Below are 16002 nucleotides of genomic sequence, written 5' to 3' on the forward strand. Positions count from 1 at the left end.
GCATTAGATAAAACAGCCACATGTCTCAACTTTGAAGGAGTGACCTCACGTACAAATCGAAACTTATTGTTCAACCCTGCTCTAGTTCTTGGTATCTCTCAAACCTTTGATAGTCCAAGCAGTCTACTTTATTCTTGGAGGTTCCTAGTAGTTGAGGATGTGCCAAAACCTCTCAATATCTCAAAGAGAAGAATCTCACTCAGCACCTGGATTCAGACTAATTGGAAGCCAGACTCTCAGGTAGCTGCTTTGGGCAAGCGTGGGGTGTGGGCAGAAGAGAGAAAGAGAGAACCCCAAGCAGACTCCATGTCCAATGCAGAGCCCAATGCAGGGCCTGATTACACAACCCATGAGATCATGACCTGAGCCAAAACCAAGAGTCAGACACGTAACCAACTGAGCCACCCATGTGTTCCAGGTAGCAGCTTTTAAAGTATGCAAATATACCTCTTTCGGAGGAAGACTTGGAGATGGGTATTTCTGTTTGCTTCTCCTGCACTGAGCCCTGGAATGTTAGCCAGTTAAAAATTGTTTTTCTGTTTGTTTCATATTATGCATGAAATCTGTAAAAACAAGCCCCATCGCTAGCTACTAAAGTCAAATTATTAAAAGATGTCTCCACTGGCTGGAAGCCACAAAAGCTGGGAAGCCAAATATGTACACAAGCGCCTTTCTCACAGACACTTGCAACTGGGGCAGAGCAGAGAGAGGATGAAGATGGCACCCATCAGTCTCCCCAGTCTGTGGGGAGGATTATAGCTGGTCCCTAGATGTATGTTTAATTAGAATCAGGCCACAGCAGCTATTAAGATAAGCCAATGAGCCTTTATCACAGAAAAACTAGGAGTGTTTTTCATCCTCTGGTTTGCTGCCCTGTACTGTGGGGTAGTAGCCAATTAAGAATTGTTTCTCGATTTGTTACAGTTCTGTGGCACCTGCAAACATAAGCCCCACCACAGCCAGGTGATCAAGGGGTGTGTCCTGGGTAGCAGTGACATAAGCCAGAGCACCAGACATGTGTACAAGTTCCCTTCCAGAAGATTCTGGTGACCTGAAGCAAGGCAGAGGGAGAGTACAAAGATGGCTCCCACTAGATTTCAAAGTCTCTGGAGAGTATTTCAGCAGTCCTCCAGATATACATAAAATCAGAAGCCGGCCCCTCAAGCCAAAGCTTCAAAATAAGCCAAAAGCTTCTTTCACAGAAAGACTAGGGATATGTTTCAGTCTTTTAGTCTCTGTACTGTGCCAAAGTTGAGAACTGTTTCTGTTTGCTATAGTCCTAAAGAAGCTATAAACCTAAGCCCTACTGGCGGCGCCACCAAAGGCAAGTAATCAAGCGGTGTGTCTTGGGTGATAGTGACACAACCAGATGACCAGACACGTTCACAAGCTCCTTTCTGGGAGATACTGGCAACCTGGAGCAATGCAGAGGGAAAGTGCAAAGATGGAGCCCATCAGCCTCTGACTTTGGTGAGTGTTTCAGTAGGCCTCTATATATATGTTAAAATTATATGCCTGCCCCTCCAGCTGAAGCTTTATGGTAAGTAACATAGGCTTCTTTCACAAAGACTGGGTGCTTTTCATGCAACTGCCTCTTCATGGGCCCTTTGGATGCTACAGACATAAGGTTTCTTGGCTTTAAAGCTACATATTCCAGAGGCTCATCTCTCAGGTGCAGGACTCAAAAAACTCATTTCTCAGGTGCCAGTTGTGGGGTTCAGTACTCCCAATCCTCCAGTAGAGTCCATCCTTGGCACAGCTCCTCTTGACCACTGGTTGCTATACAAGGATGGGATTTATGGCAAGACTCTGTCTGTCTCAGCCTCTCTTACCTATTTCAATGAGGTTTTTTTTCTTTTTTTTCTTTTGAGGTTTTTTTCTCATTTGCCTAATGTGTAGCAGTCACTCAACTAGTTTTTGGGTTCCTTTCAGAGAAAATTGTTTTGTATAAAGCTGCAGATTTGGTGTGTCTGTGGGAAGAGTTTCAGAATCCTATGTGAACCAGAACCCACTGTACATGATTAAGAATAAAATTGTGTCTCAAAGGTAAGATTATTAAATGCATGAAGGGTCATCCCAGAGGGAATATGGAGCACAGGGCAATTAAATCACAGTATGAACTGTGTTTATCTTTTTACACTCTTTTCATGTTCCACAGAGATAAAATCAGGTCAATAAAAATATAGCCAGCCAGTGGGAGATGGTGGAAAAGAAATAGGGATCCTCTTTGCTCTGACTAAAGCTCAAGTTTTTTCTATATATTTAATTCTTTAAATATGTAGAAATATTTATATATATATATTCTATATATTTAAAGATTCTTCCAATCACTGACTGGTTATGTTTAACACTGGTTATTATAGCAGCAAGAGTCATTCAAAGCCCAGAGCCTGAAGCAACCACCTTATCCACTATAACCAGCAATGGTGCTGACATGAAGATTGCACAGAAATGGAGATGAGACTTACTCAAGTATATGTTGTACTTTTTTTTCCCCCATTTAATGTCTTTTCTACTTAACTATGGCTACTCTAAATTTTCTTGGTATTCGGTACAGAAATATTAAGCTTTTTATTGAAATTCATCAGCTCTCCACTCATTTCAAAATTACTTAGGGGTGCCTGGGTGTCTTAGTCTAGTTCTTGATTTAGGCTCAGGTCATGATCTCCAGGTCCTGAGATAAAGCCCTGCACCAGGTTCCACACTCAGTGGGGAGTCTGCTTGAGCTTCTCTCCTTTCCTCTCCCCTCCCCTTGCTTGCTCATGATCTATCTCTCTCTAAAATAAAATCTTAAAAAGAAACTGCTTAATTTTAGGATTTAGTGTGCTTTTTGGTTATTTTTAAACTGTTCTAAAACTAAAACTTACAAATTTAGATCTGTTAGATATCCTGGGATATGGTATGTGTGAAAGACATGACACAACAAAGCTGAAATATGAACTACTGGCTAGAGTCCAGCCATAGAAATTCAAACTATAAAAAAATAGCCTTATTCTTTATGTATTTCAACCCATATAGGAATAATACATATTTTACTTCTGTTGCGTCAACATATGTGGAAATTCTTGTTCATGAGCAAAAATGAAGCCAAATTTTCTAAATGAATCTCATTTTAATACATTATCATTTTCCTTCATGATCATCATCTTAAAAGAAGAGCAATTATTAATCTTGCTTTTTATGAAAACCAGGATTGTGCACAGCATATTAGACGTTTAGCAACTATTCTGTTAATGTAACAGATTTTTCAGTAATTAAAAAACAAAAGATTACAAAATTGAATGTCAAAATGCATAGAAGCAATTAAAATATATGATTTACAAAGGGAAAAAAATAATTTTCCTCAAAGGACCAAATAATCTTTAGTGACCTGCCTAGTCTTGCTTCATTTTCACTGTCAAATCAGAAGCAAAGCACTTTATTTAAAGTTACCAATATAAATTAGATTCAGAAATAATTTAATAGGAACAAAAATATTTTGCTATCATAAAAACCAGGAAAATATTTTACAATTTTCTTCTCTTACACAGAAGCCTTCTTTAATCTCTCCTTCCACATCTCACCAAAAAGGAAGCTAAAACTAATTTAAAAGGCTTTTAATCTAAAATTCAATGCAACTAGTAGAAACTTTATATACCCTTCTTTCTGACTATAAAATACTGTATATTCTGTATAGGTAGGAATTTTTGTCTTTTTTATTCATTATTGCATCCCTTCCATGTAGAATAGTGTCTAACTCATAGTAGAGGTCAGTCGATATTTGTTGAATAAATGCATATGAAATCTATTAGAAAATAAAAGGAACATATAAAGAAAAATAAAATAATTCCTTATAACCAGCATTTAGAGAATACATTTGGTATATCCTCTTTCAGTTTCTTTCTATATATTTTCTACATGGGTGAAATGCAAAGTATAGAAGAACATATTAAATAATACCATACGGTGATACAAGTCAGTAGAATCCAAAATGTGGGAAATTTTATAATGTAAATGACTTACATTCTTTCACAAATAAATGATGTCTAGATTGGGTTTCCTGAAAAATAGGGAACCAGTGCAAGAGGATCAAGAAAAGTGGGATCCCTGGGTGGCGCAGCGGTTTGGCGCCTGCATTTGGCCCGGGGCACGATCCCACGTCGGGCTCCCGGTGCATGGAGCCTGCTTCTCCCTCCGCCTGTGTCTCTGCCTCTCTCTCTCTCTCTGTGACTATCATAAATAAATAAAAATTAAAAAAAAAAAAAAGAGGATCCAGAAAAGTGAAACAGGAAAGGAGGAAAAGCCAATTCAAGGGTATATTAAGGAGCTGATTACTGCTTTAGACAAGTAGGGCTCACTTCTCCTTGGCTGACCTGAGAAACCATGTAGTTTGTATCTCAGAATTGACCACCCAAAACAATGGAGAACAGAGTGTTTATCAACCAAGTCTCAACAAAAAGTAAAGTCCATTGTACCTCCATATGTGTGCATATGCCAACATAGTCGAATGGGCTCCTGCAGAGGTCCTATGCTATAGCAGTAGAGATATTCTAAAGCAGAAAGCTAAAGCTAAATAGCATAGTTGAGGTTTCTTCCTGTCACGCTTTATCTCTAAACTGCTAACTGCTGCAGCACCAATCTGAGTGAAAAAGTGAAAGGTAGAATGAGAGATGTGAAACAAGGCATAAAGCTTGTCTTGTGTAAATGGTAGGAAAAAAAAAAGAGGAAAAAAACCTTGTGGGTAAAGCCTTTAGAGATAACAAATACAGTGTGTAACCATCTCTGGATGTTGGTTTGAATAAAACAACTATACATAATGTTTTCAAGACAGGGAAAATTGAAGTGCCTGGATATTTTTACTATAAAGAAATTAATGCTCTTTTTAAAAAGTGCAATATTTAAAGATTATTGTTATTATTGGCTTTTTTAGTACTTATCTTTTATACACACATATAGGTATTTACAGATTAAATGATACAATGTCTTGATTGGCTTTAAATGATCCGCAGTGAAGAGAAGTAAGAAAGTTACAAATAAGACAAGACTAGCCATGTGTTGACAATTGTTGAAGCTAAGTAATGTGTGTATATAAATTGATTATATTATTCTCTTTATTTTTATATTTGAAATTTTCCATAAAGATACAAATACATAGAAGATTTTCTGCATCTTTGAGGGGTAATAATTCTACCTAGAGTTTTCAATTGTTGTAGACATATATTAATGTTAATAAATATGGCCAAAACATTATAAACTCCCTGGTTAGAAAACATCATATTTCTTTCTGGTTCCTCAAACTCAGACTATTTCACATGTCTGTATTTCGACCATGCAGTTTACTCACTCTGAGTGATGCCCTTTCCCTCTCAAATATATAATGAATGATTATTCTTTTTTCAAAATCCAACTCAATTGCCACTTCCTTTAGAATATCTTCCTTAAACATATCCTCTAAAAAGAATAGTTTCATTTACATCTTACTCCTGTACCATATGCAACTGATTTGTGCTAATTGTGGTATTTATGTTCTATAAAACTGCCATGAAAAATGAAGTGCTGCATACTGACCAATTTCTCCTAGGTTCCTTGAACCTCTGGTCACAAAATTTTTGTTAACCAATCAATATATATAAAACCTTGTTTTATGTGTGTTTGTGTATAAAGACATTTTATTCTCTCTCCGTCCTTTCTCCTGTCCTCCCTCCAAGGACATTTGTTTAAAGAATGAAAAGGCAGAGCTCTACTTTGCTTGACTTCAGCTGGCCAACATGTAAAGGGTGACTCAAATTTTTGCTGTTCTGCACATACCTGCGGATGACTGCAAAAGCACTGCGAATACTGATTATGGGGTTACAAGTACATTTTAGTGAGTATGCAAACTTATAAACACAAAATCTGCAAATGAGGACTGACTACACATTCTTTTTTCCCCTTTTAAAAATAGAGTGAAAAAAATAAAAATAAATAAATAAAAACAGAGTGAAATTCAATTAAAATAAGATAACCATTTCAAAGAGTGCAGTTCGGTGGCATTTAGTACATTCACTATGTTGTGTAACTATCACCTCTCTATCTAGTTCCAAAACACTTTCATCGCTCCAAATAAGAAACCCTCACACCAATTAAGCAGTCGGTTCTCATTCCTTTAACCTAGCTGCTGGCAACTAACAACCCAGTTTCTATCTTTATGGATTTACTTTTATTAGATACTTCATATAAATAAAATCATATGATATGTGGTCTTTTGTGTTTAGTTTGTTTCACTTAGCATAAGGTTGTCAAGGTGCATCCACACACAAATAATACTCCATTGTATACACTATAATTTGTTATCCATTCAGCTGTTAAACAATACATTTGGGATATTTCCATTTTTGAGGTACTTGTTCTTCTATTTGCCATTTCATTTATTAATACATTAACTTATTTCCTGATTTCCTTATCTTTGGGTTTTGTTTGCTTTCCTTTTAGTGCCAACAACAGTTTTTAGGAAATTGATTTGAGGTCTTTCTTCTGGTTAAATGTTGGTGTTTATAGCTCTAAGTTTCACTCTAAGCACTGCTTTTGGAGGACTGCATAAGTTTTGGTAAGTTCCATTTTCTCTTTCATTTATCTCAAAGTATTTTTTAACTGCTCTTGTGATTTCTCTGATCCACTGGTTGTTTAAGAGCATGTTGTTTACTTTCCACATATTTATGAATTTTCTAGTTTTCCTTTTTATTGATGGATAATTTCGTTCTACTACAATCAGAAAAGATACCTGTAAAAAAAATAAAAAATAAATAAAAAGATGCTTGTATGATCTTAATCTTTTAAAATCTATTAAGATTCATTTTATTACTTAACATATGGTCTATTAGGTCTATTCTGGAGAATATTTGATGTGCACTTGAGAAGACTGCATATTCTGCTGCTCTTGAGTGGAATGTTTATAAATAAATGCCTTTGGTCTAACTGGTTTACAGCATTAAGTTCTCTTTCTTCACTAACCTTCTGTCTAAATATTATATCCATTATTGAAATGGCAGTACTGATATCTCCCAACAATTTTTTAAAAATTAATTATGTTTAGCATTTTTTATAAGATTTATTTGAGAGAGAGAGAACAGGGGGACGGGCAGAGGGAGAGGAGAGAACCTCAAGCAGACCCCTTGCTGAGCTGGGAGCCCAACTCAGGGCTCCATCTCACCACCTATAAATTACAACCTAAGCCAAAAGCAAGGGTCAATGCTTAACTGCCTGAGCCATTCAGGTGCTCCGTCTCCCAACTATTATTGAAGAACTATGTCTCACTTCAATTCTGTCAATGTTTCCTTCATATGTTTTGGGGTCTGTCATTTGGTATGTATGTATTTATCACTGTTATATCTTCTTGATGAACTGACCCTTTTATCAATAATGTCTTTGTCTTATGTAACAATTTCTTATAAAAATCTACTTTGTCTGATATTAGTACAATCACCTCACCTCTCTTTTGACTACTATTTGTACACTTTAATTTTCAGCCAACTCTTGCCTTTGGAGCTAAAGTTAAGTCTTTTACAGACAATATAAAGTTAGATCCTACTTTTTCTCCTCTCAATCTGTTTTATTTTTAAAGATTTTATTTATTCATTCATGAGACACACAGAAAGAAAGAGGCAGAGAAACAGAGGGAGAAGAAGCAGGCTCCATGCAAGAAGCCTGATGTAAGACTCAATCCCAGTACTCCAGGATCACTCCGTGAGCTGAAGGCAGACGTGCTTAACCGCTGAGCCACCCAGGCATCCCTCTCAATCTCTTTTAAATGGTGAGTTTAATTCACTTACGTTTAAAGTGCTGATAAGAAAGGATCTGCTTCTGCCATCTTATAATTTGTTTTCTATATGTCTTACATATTTTTTGCCCTTTGAATCCTCTGATCTTGCCCTCTTGTGTTTAATTTTTTCTAGTGCACCGTTTCTATTCCCTTATTTTCTTTTCTGTATATTTCAAAGTTATTTTCTTAGTGGTTTACAATTAATATCTTACAATTGACATCTTAAATGAAAATAACGTATTTTGATTCAACATTCACATACTAACAACTGTTGTTTTATGAATTTGTCTTTTAAATCATAAAAGAAAAAAATAAATAAATCATAAAGGAAGCAAAAAGGAGTCAAAGATAAAGCAATACTGACTTTTATATTTCTCTGTATAGTTAACTTTATTAATCTTTTTTTTAATTTCTTTGAATGACATTAAGTTACTGTCTAGCATTCTTTCAATTCAGCCTAAAAAACTCCATTTAGAATTTCTTGCAGGGAAGAACTACAAGCAACAAACTTTCTCAGCTTTTGATTATTTAGAAATGTCTTAATTTCTCTTTCTGGGACTCCCATTATGCATATGCGTCTCAGGCTCTGTTCAATTTTATTCATTTTTTTTGCATTCTGTTCCTCTGAATAGATAGTATCAGTTAGTCTAAGTTCTACAATTCTTCTATCTCCCTGTTCAAAATCTACGGTTAAACTGTTCTAGTGAATTTTTTAGTTCAGCTACTGAACTCTTCAAGCTCAAGGAATTATTACTCAGTTCCTTTTTAGGATTGCTATCTCTTTATGGGTATTCTCTATTTATTAATACATTGTTCATCTTGTTTCCTACAGTTCTTTGTCAACGGGTTTCATTTTGCTCTTTGAGCAGATTTAAGACAGATGATTTAAAGTCTTTGTGTAAGTACAGTGCTTGAGCTTTCTCAGGGATGGTTTCTGTCAATTTCTTTTTCTTTCTGCTGATGTGTCATTTATTCCTGATCATTGGTATGCCATACAATTTTTTAAATTAAAATTGGACATTTTAAATATTATAATGTGGTAATTCTGAAAGCCAGATTTTCCCTATTTCCCAGTGTTTGATGTTATATACCGCATTGAGAATTACAGTCATCAGTGATTAGTGATTTTTTCCAAAATATTTTCGCAAATATTATGTTCTCCATCATATGTTGTCACTGAAATTTCTGTTCTATTATCTAAACAGTCAGCAAGTAGCATGACAGAAACTTCTTTAAAAGCTGGAGGCAAAAAGAATGAAAAAACAAAACAAAAAACACCCCAAAAAACATCCTAATGGTTGCAGACTGGCTCTGAGCTGGGTACTTCCTTTGATTTTTAGCTACATCTCCTACAACTCTGCTTTAACTTTCACTACATCCTTACATGGGGAACAAAGATCAGTAAGGGGTACAAGCCCATTCAAGTCTTTTTCAAACATGTCTGGCCCTGGGCATGCACATTACTCTCTGGATTTCCAGGTGTATGCAACGGTCCTTCAAAGGTCTTATTCCCTGAAATGTCTTCCTCCTCAGTCTCTTCCTTTCTGGGCTTTTTGGTCTGTCTGCTACTTCTTCCATCTGTGCTCCCCTGGCCCAGTGGCAACAAGTATATGTCTTTAAGTTTTTCTAGTAGATGACACCTGGGTACAATCTCCTCAACCAAGTATCTTGGTTGAGTACAGGCTCATTAGACTGCTGGCTCCCCTTTCATACTCCTAAAGACTATGAATAATGCCTAACATACAGTCACTAAACAATGAATACAATTACAGGATAAATGTATAATGTTTAGGCAATACAAAGAAATAAAGAAGCATATAACAAAATTGATATCATAATCTCATTTTTCACTTTAGCACTTACTTTCTGGTTGTTTTTCATTGGGTGTTATGGATCGCACAAAATCCTGTGGAGTCATAAACACTTCAGATTCACCAGGTTCATTGATGACTTTCAAGGTGGCAAAATATCGGAAGATTTTGTCTGGTGTGGAATACGCTCGAATCCTATTCTCATATTCCATCACCTAAAATTAGGAATTCAGAGTGTTACTATATTACGGAATTCTCATTTTCATACATTTTCTATCTTGCTTTTAGAGATGTTTTATTCTATCTTTTTATCTATAATTGGATTTTTTATATGAGACATAAACTTGAATTTCAAAAACCTTTAAATGTTTACCCTCCAAATACCATTTATAGTCTAGTTGAGGCAATGTTTGTGTAACTTGTTTAAATTTTTTGCAGATATTTCCCTAATTTATTTATTTATTTATCCATGAGAGACACATAGAGAGAAGCAGAGAGATAGGCAGAGGAAGAAGCAGGCTCCCTGCATGATGTGGGACTCAATCCCAGGACCCCGGGATCATGACCTGAGCCAAAGGCAGACAGACACTCAACCACTGAGCCACCAAGGTGCCCTATTTTCCCAATTTTTTAAATTACTGAAAGCTACAAAGCTAAAAAAATGTCATACAAGAATTCAAAAGGTCTCAGTAAATGGGTATAATTACAGATATATGGTAGCTATAGATTCTTAAATACCCAAATTTTTAAAAAGGGATTGATTTTACACTTTATACTTTGATGCAATTTCTTGAATCCCAAATCAAAACAGAATTGAGAATTCATAAGTTTAAATAGCTAATAGTCTTTCAAACACAAAGTACATTAAATAATAATAGCATTAAAAAATAAAAGTACATATCATGGAAATTTAATTAACAAATCTGAAGCAATAAGACTTTTTGTTTTGACTATAAAATTAAGGAAACTATGGGACACCTGGATGGTTCAGTCAGTTAAGCGTCTGCCTTCCATTCAAGTCATGATCTCAGTGTCCTGGGATCAAGCTTGCCATCAGGCTCCCTGCTGAGGAAGGAGTCTGCTTCTCTTTCTCCCTTTACCCTCTCCCTACCACTCGTTCTCTCTGTCAAATAAATAAATAAAATCTTTAAAAAAATTAAGGGAACTACTGGAAATCTTTTACAAACACCATATTTAGAAAAGACCAGAGCTGAGAAGAACACAAATATTTAAATAGTAATAAGATCAAATATGGCATACATTTAACTAAAAGAGTATAATATTAATATGCCCATTTTTTATTCCGGCATCCAAGCTGTGATTCTGTGCATGGAATATACAAAATACTGTATCTTCTGCATAATATTCTTTTACAAATGTAGGAATGAGAAAAATCTTTTTTACCAAAATACCATATACACAGTATTCTGGTGAAAAAATTTCTCTTGTCTCTGAATTTCAGATGTTGAGATAGCCAAAAATAAATAGTATCATATAAGTAACTAGCAGGAAATGTATAAAGGCAATACAATCTAAAAATCCAACAGTTCAATGTCTAAAAAGCCATTTGCTAATATTAAAACCTTTATTTACGTTTTTAACTTGCCACATTAACACAGCTAACATTGTAACTGCCAGTCCTGGCTAAATGGTCAATTTGAGGTCACTGACAACAGCTGTTATGGTGGTTTTAGCTCTACTACCAGATGTGCACTTAGCAAGTATAAAAGGACTGCTAATTTGTAACCATACATGATAGAAATATTTCAACACGAATTTGCATTAAAATCTGAGTACTGATTTCAGAGATTTTTAAAGATTTTATTTATTTACTCACGAGAGACACACAGAGAGGAAGAGACATAGGCAGAGGGAGAAGCAGGCTCCATGCAGGGAGCCCGATGTGGGATTCGACCCTGGATCCCAGGATCATACCCTGAGCCAAAGGCAGACACTCAACTGCTGAGCCACTCAGGCATCCCTGATTTCAGAGATTTTATCAAAATATTTGGCATGTGGCAAATATACCAAGGAGCTTTTCAACCCCTTAGCAGCCTTAAAACTTAGCTACAAGTCTTAATTCAAAGGCATTTCAAATTATATTACAACTACCTGCTGGATAATACTGGCTATAGAAGAAATAACTTTCTTTAGGACATCTGTATTCCTGTTCTTCTGAACAACAACAATAATCAGTTTGCAATGTTTAGGGTATAAGCTATAGCTATGCAAAAGAGGTTTTTCTGAATTAAAAAATCAAGTCAATCTTTAACAAGATACATGTAGAACAACAATAACTTAAAAGTCAGTAATTTTCAGATTCAAAACCAGATTCCTGGGTTGCTACAAGTCCTTGAATTATACTGCTGAATATTAGTTTTAGTTTAAAACAATAGGCCAAGGAAAGTAATAGACTTTTTACATCCCCATGTTGTTAAAGTTTAATATAGACATAATCCAGTACATACTTTCCTTTTTTCACTTAGCAATGTTTCTTGGAGGTCACACCGTATTAAATGATATAAAACTGCCTCCTTTTAAGTGGTTATATTCAAAAGAATGTGAAAGAACTATTTTTATAAAGTGTTTGGAATACAGCATCTAAAATAACAAAGGCTTAGGAGCTAAGATATATAGAAAACTGTACGATTTTGAGATAGGTAGCCTAGAGAAAAGATTTACTAATAGAATTATAATAGTTACGTTCAATCATTTACTTAAAGCATTCTTGAACTTCATGATATTAAGATAGTTCTCTTCAATAAAACCGCTGGTCCTGAAGCCAGTTCTAGGGTTTAATTTTGGTATAATACCTAAGGAAAATCAAGGTGATAATATCTTGAGGCCAAGTGAATGCAAGTGACAGTGAATCCCTGTGGGCCCTGATGTGAGAAATCATACATAGGCTTTGAATGAAGACTATAGTCAGACCTTGGAAAAGGTAGCATGCAGAAAGATCTTGTAAATAAATTAGTGTCTGGCACACTTTCTCTCAAAAGTTGATTTATAACACCCAATCTGTACCCCAACAGTTGTCCTACATGTTAGGGATTCCATCTCTCTTTCATCTAGTGAATTACTGGCCAGACATAATAACAATCATCTGTCATAAGATGGCCTCTTGAAGTTCTATGCAATTCCAAACTCAGTGATACCAGTCTCGTTGAATATAAAGCCAATTACTTTTTGGCAGCAAACTTAAGGAAATTGCCTAATTAGAGGAACAAAAAGAAAAGGGAATGAAAAAGAATGAAGATAGCTTAAGGGACTTATAGTACATCCTCAAATGGATCAAAATGTGTACCACAGAGGTGCTAGCAGGAGAAAGAATGAGAGAAAGGGGCAGAAATTTTTTTCAAAGAAATGATGACTGAAAACATCCCCAAACTGGGGAAAGAAACTGACATGCAGATCCAGGAAGCCCAAAGAGTTCTAAAAAAGATGAATCCATTGAAGCACAATGCAGAATTTTCTAGGAAAACAAAAGCTGAAGGAATTCATCAATACTAGATCAATCTTACAAGAAATATTAAAGGAAGGATGCCTGGGTGGGTCAGCGGTTGAGCCTCTGCCTTTGGCTCAGGCATCCTGGAGTCCCTGGATCAAGTCCCACATCAGGCTCCCTGCATGGAGCCTGCTCCTCCCTCTGCCTGTGTCTCTGCCTCTCTCTATGTGTGTCTTTCATGAATAAATAAATAAAATCTTAAAAAAAAAATTAAAGCTAATTCCTAAACCTGAGACACCTGGCTGGCTCAGTCAATAGAGCATGTGGCTCTTGATCTTGGTCATGAGTCTGAGCCTCATGTTTGGTGTAGAGATTAATTAAGTAAATAATTTTTTTAAAAGGTAATTCCTGAACCAAAAGACACCAATATCAGAAAAACACATAAACATGTAAAACTTGCTGGTGAAGGTAAAATGTATATTTAATTTCAGAATACTCTAATTTTGTAATGGTGGTGTGTAAATCACTTCTAACTCTAGCATGAAGATTCAAAAAAAAAAAGTATTAAGAAGAACTACAAAACAAAGGATTATATGGGAAGAGAGGAAAAAATAAAGTAAGATGAAATCAGAGACGGAGACAAACCATAAGAGACTCTAAATCATAAGAAACAAATTGAGGTTTGCTGGAAGGGAGGAGGTGGGGGGATTGAGTAACTGGGTGATGGGCATTAAGGAACCAAGTGATGTAATGAGCACTGGGTATTATGTAAGGCTGATGAATCACTAAATTCTACCTCTGAAACTAGTAATACATTATATGCTAAGTAACTGAATTTAAATGTAAAAAAATAAGTGTTTCAGAAAAATAAAAAAAAGAACTACAATAACCTGTTAATGGATAAACAATGTAAAAAGATAAAAATTGTGATATTAAAAACTAAAATATTGGGGATGAATAAATGTAGAGCTTTATATACATTAGAAGTTAAACTATTAGCAACTTAAAATACACTGTTATAAAATGTTTTCTGTAAGCCCCATGATAATCACAAAGCAATTACCTAACCAGATACACAAAAGGTGAAAAGAAAAAAAACAAAGCACACTGCTATAGAAAATGATCAAATCACAAAGGAAGAGAATAAGAGAAAAAAAGAAAAGGATAAAGGAATTACAAACACTCAGAAAACAATTAAAAAGGGATGCCTGGGTGGCTCAGTAGTTAAGCATCTGCCTTCAGCTCAGGGAGTGATCCCAGGGTCCTGGGATAGAGTCTGCATTGGGCTCCCCACAGGGAGCCTGCTTCTCCCTCTGCCTATGTCTCTGCCTCTCTCTCTCTGTGTCTCTCATGAATAAATAAGTAAAATCTTTAAAAAAAAATTAACAAAATGGCAATTATTAATGTCAATAATTACTTTAAATGTAATGGATTAAATTCTGCAAAGAACAGAATGGCAAAACAAAACAAAACAACAAAAAACAAAACCCAACTATTTATTATTGCATACAAGAGGCTGGCTTCACAGAGTGGGGGGTGCCTGAATGGCTTAGTTGGTTAAGCATCTGCCTTTGGCTCAGGTCATGATCCCAGAGTCCTGGGATCAACCCTCACATCAGACTCCTTGCTCAGTGGGGAGGCTGCTTCTCCCTCTCCCTCTGCCTACCATTCCCCCTGCTTGTGCTCTCTGTCAGATAAATAGATAAAATCTTTAAAAAAACAAAACAAGAGGCTCACTTCGGGTTTTGGGAGACACACACAAGCTGAGACAAAGTTGATGGGAAAAGATATTTCATGAAAATCGAAGCCAAAGAAAGCAGGAATAGCTATACTACCAAACAAAATACAATTTAAGCCAAAGACCATTACAAGAGACAAAGAAAAGAATAACATAACAATGAAAGGTAAATTCATAAATAGAATATAACATTTCTAACTAGTTACGTATGGGACATGGAGAACCTAAATATATATAGTAAATGTGACAGAAGGGAAATACACATAGCAATACAATAACAGTAGGGGATTTGAATACCCCACTTTGAACAATAGACCATCCTGAGAGAAAATAAATGAGGAAACACTGGACTTAAAACTGTTAGACAAAATGAATTTTTAAAAAGATATTTACAGAACATTCCATTCAATTGCAGCAGAATACATATTATTCTCAAGCACACATGGAACATTCTCCAGAAGACACCATGTGTTAGGCCACAAGTCATAATAAATTTAAGAAGACTGAAATCATAATGAGCATATTTTCTGACCATAAGGCTATGTAACTAAAAAATCAATTACTAGAAGAATACTGGAAAATTTTTAAATGCATGAAGATTAAACAACATGTTCCTGAAAAACCAATGGGTCAACAAAGAAAAATTTAAAAATATCATGAAACAAAGAAAAATGGAAATACAGCATATCAAATCTTACAGAATATAGCAAAAATCATTTCTAAGAGGGAAATTCATAGCAATAAATACCTATATTTAAAAAATAAAGATCTCAAATAAACAATTTACATTACACTTCAAGGAACTAGAAAAAGAACAAATTAAGCTCACAGCTAAAAGTAGGAGATAATAAACAAAGTGGAATAGGGCGCCTGGATGGTTCAGTTGGTTAAGTTTCTGCCTTTGGCTCAGGTCATGATCCTAGGGTCCTGGGATCAAACTCTGAGGTAGGCTCCCTGCAAAGCAGGGAGTCTAGTTCTCCCTCAACCCCTCCTCCAACTCATGCTCTCTTGCACTCTCTCTCAAATAAATAAAAATAAAAATTTAAAAATCAAGAAAAAGATGAGCGTGGAAGAAAATTAAATAGGGATTAAAAGACAATAGAAAAGACCAATGATAGTAAGACCTAGTTTTTTGAAAAGATAAAATAGATGTTTGGCTAGATTCATCAAGAAAGAAAAGGAGTATTAACTCCTTACTCAATATACGGTTTGGAAATAACTTTCTGTAGGT

The 16002-nt window shown here is 35.4% G+C and overlaps 1 protein-coding gene across 13 annotated transcripts in view; it reads right to left on the bottom strand.

Annotated features, from left to right (window-relative positions):
• Positions 1 to 16002, bottom strand: part of MICU1 (mitochondrial calcium uptake 1) — a 248629-nt gene that overhangs the window by 149083 nt on the left and 83544 nt on the right. For all 13 annotated transcript variants that reach the window (XR_007410155.1, XM_025434857.3, XM_025434851.3 and 10 more), the window contains one exon: positions 9641 to 9803. Coding sequence is in view for 12 of the 13 variants with exons in the window: in XM_025434857.3 (XP_025290642.1) it covers positions 9641 to 9803 (163 nt within the window). In the remaining variant the exon portion in view is untranslated. The remainder of the gene's footprint in view (positions 1 to 9640; positions 9804 to 16002) is intronic.

Source organism: Canis lupus, chromosome 4, assembly GCF_003254725.2.
Source record: "Canis lupus dingo isolate Sandy chromosome 4, ASM325472v2, whole genome shotgun sequence".
NCBI lineage: Eukaryota > Metazoa > Chordata > Mammalia > Carnivora > Canidae > Canis > Canis lupus.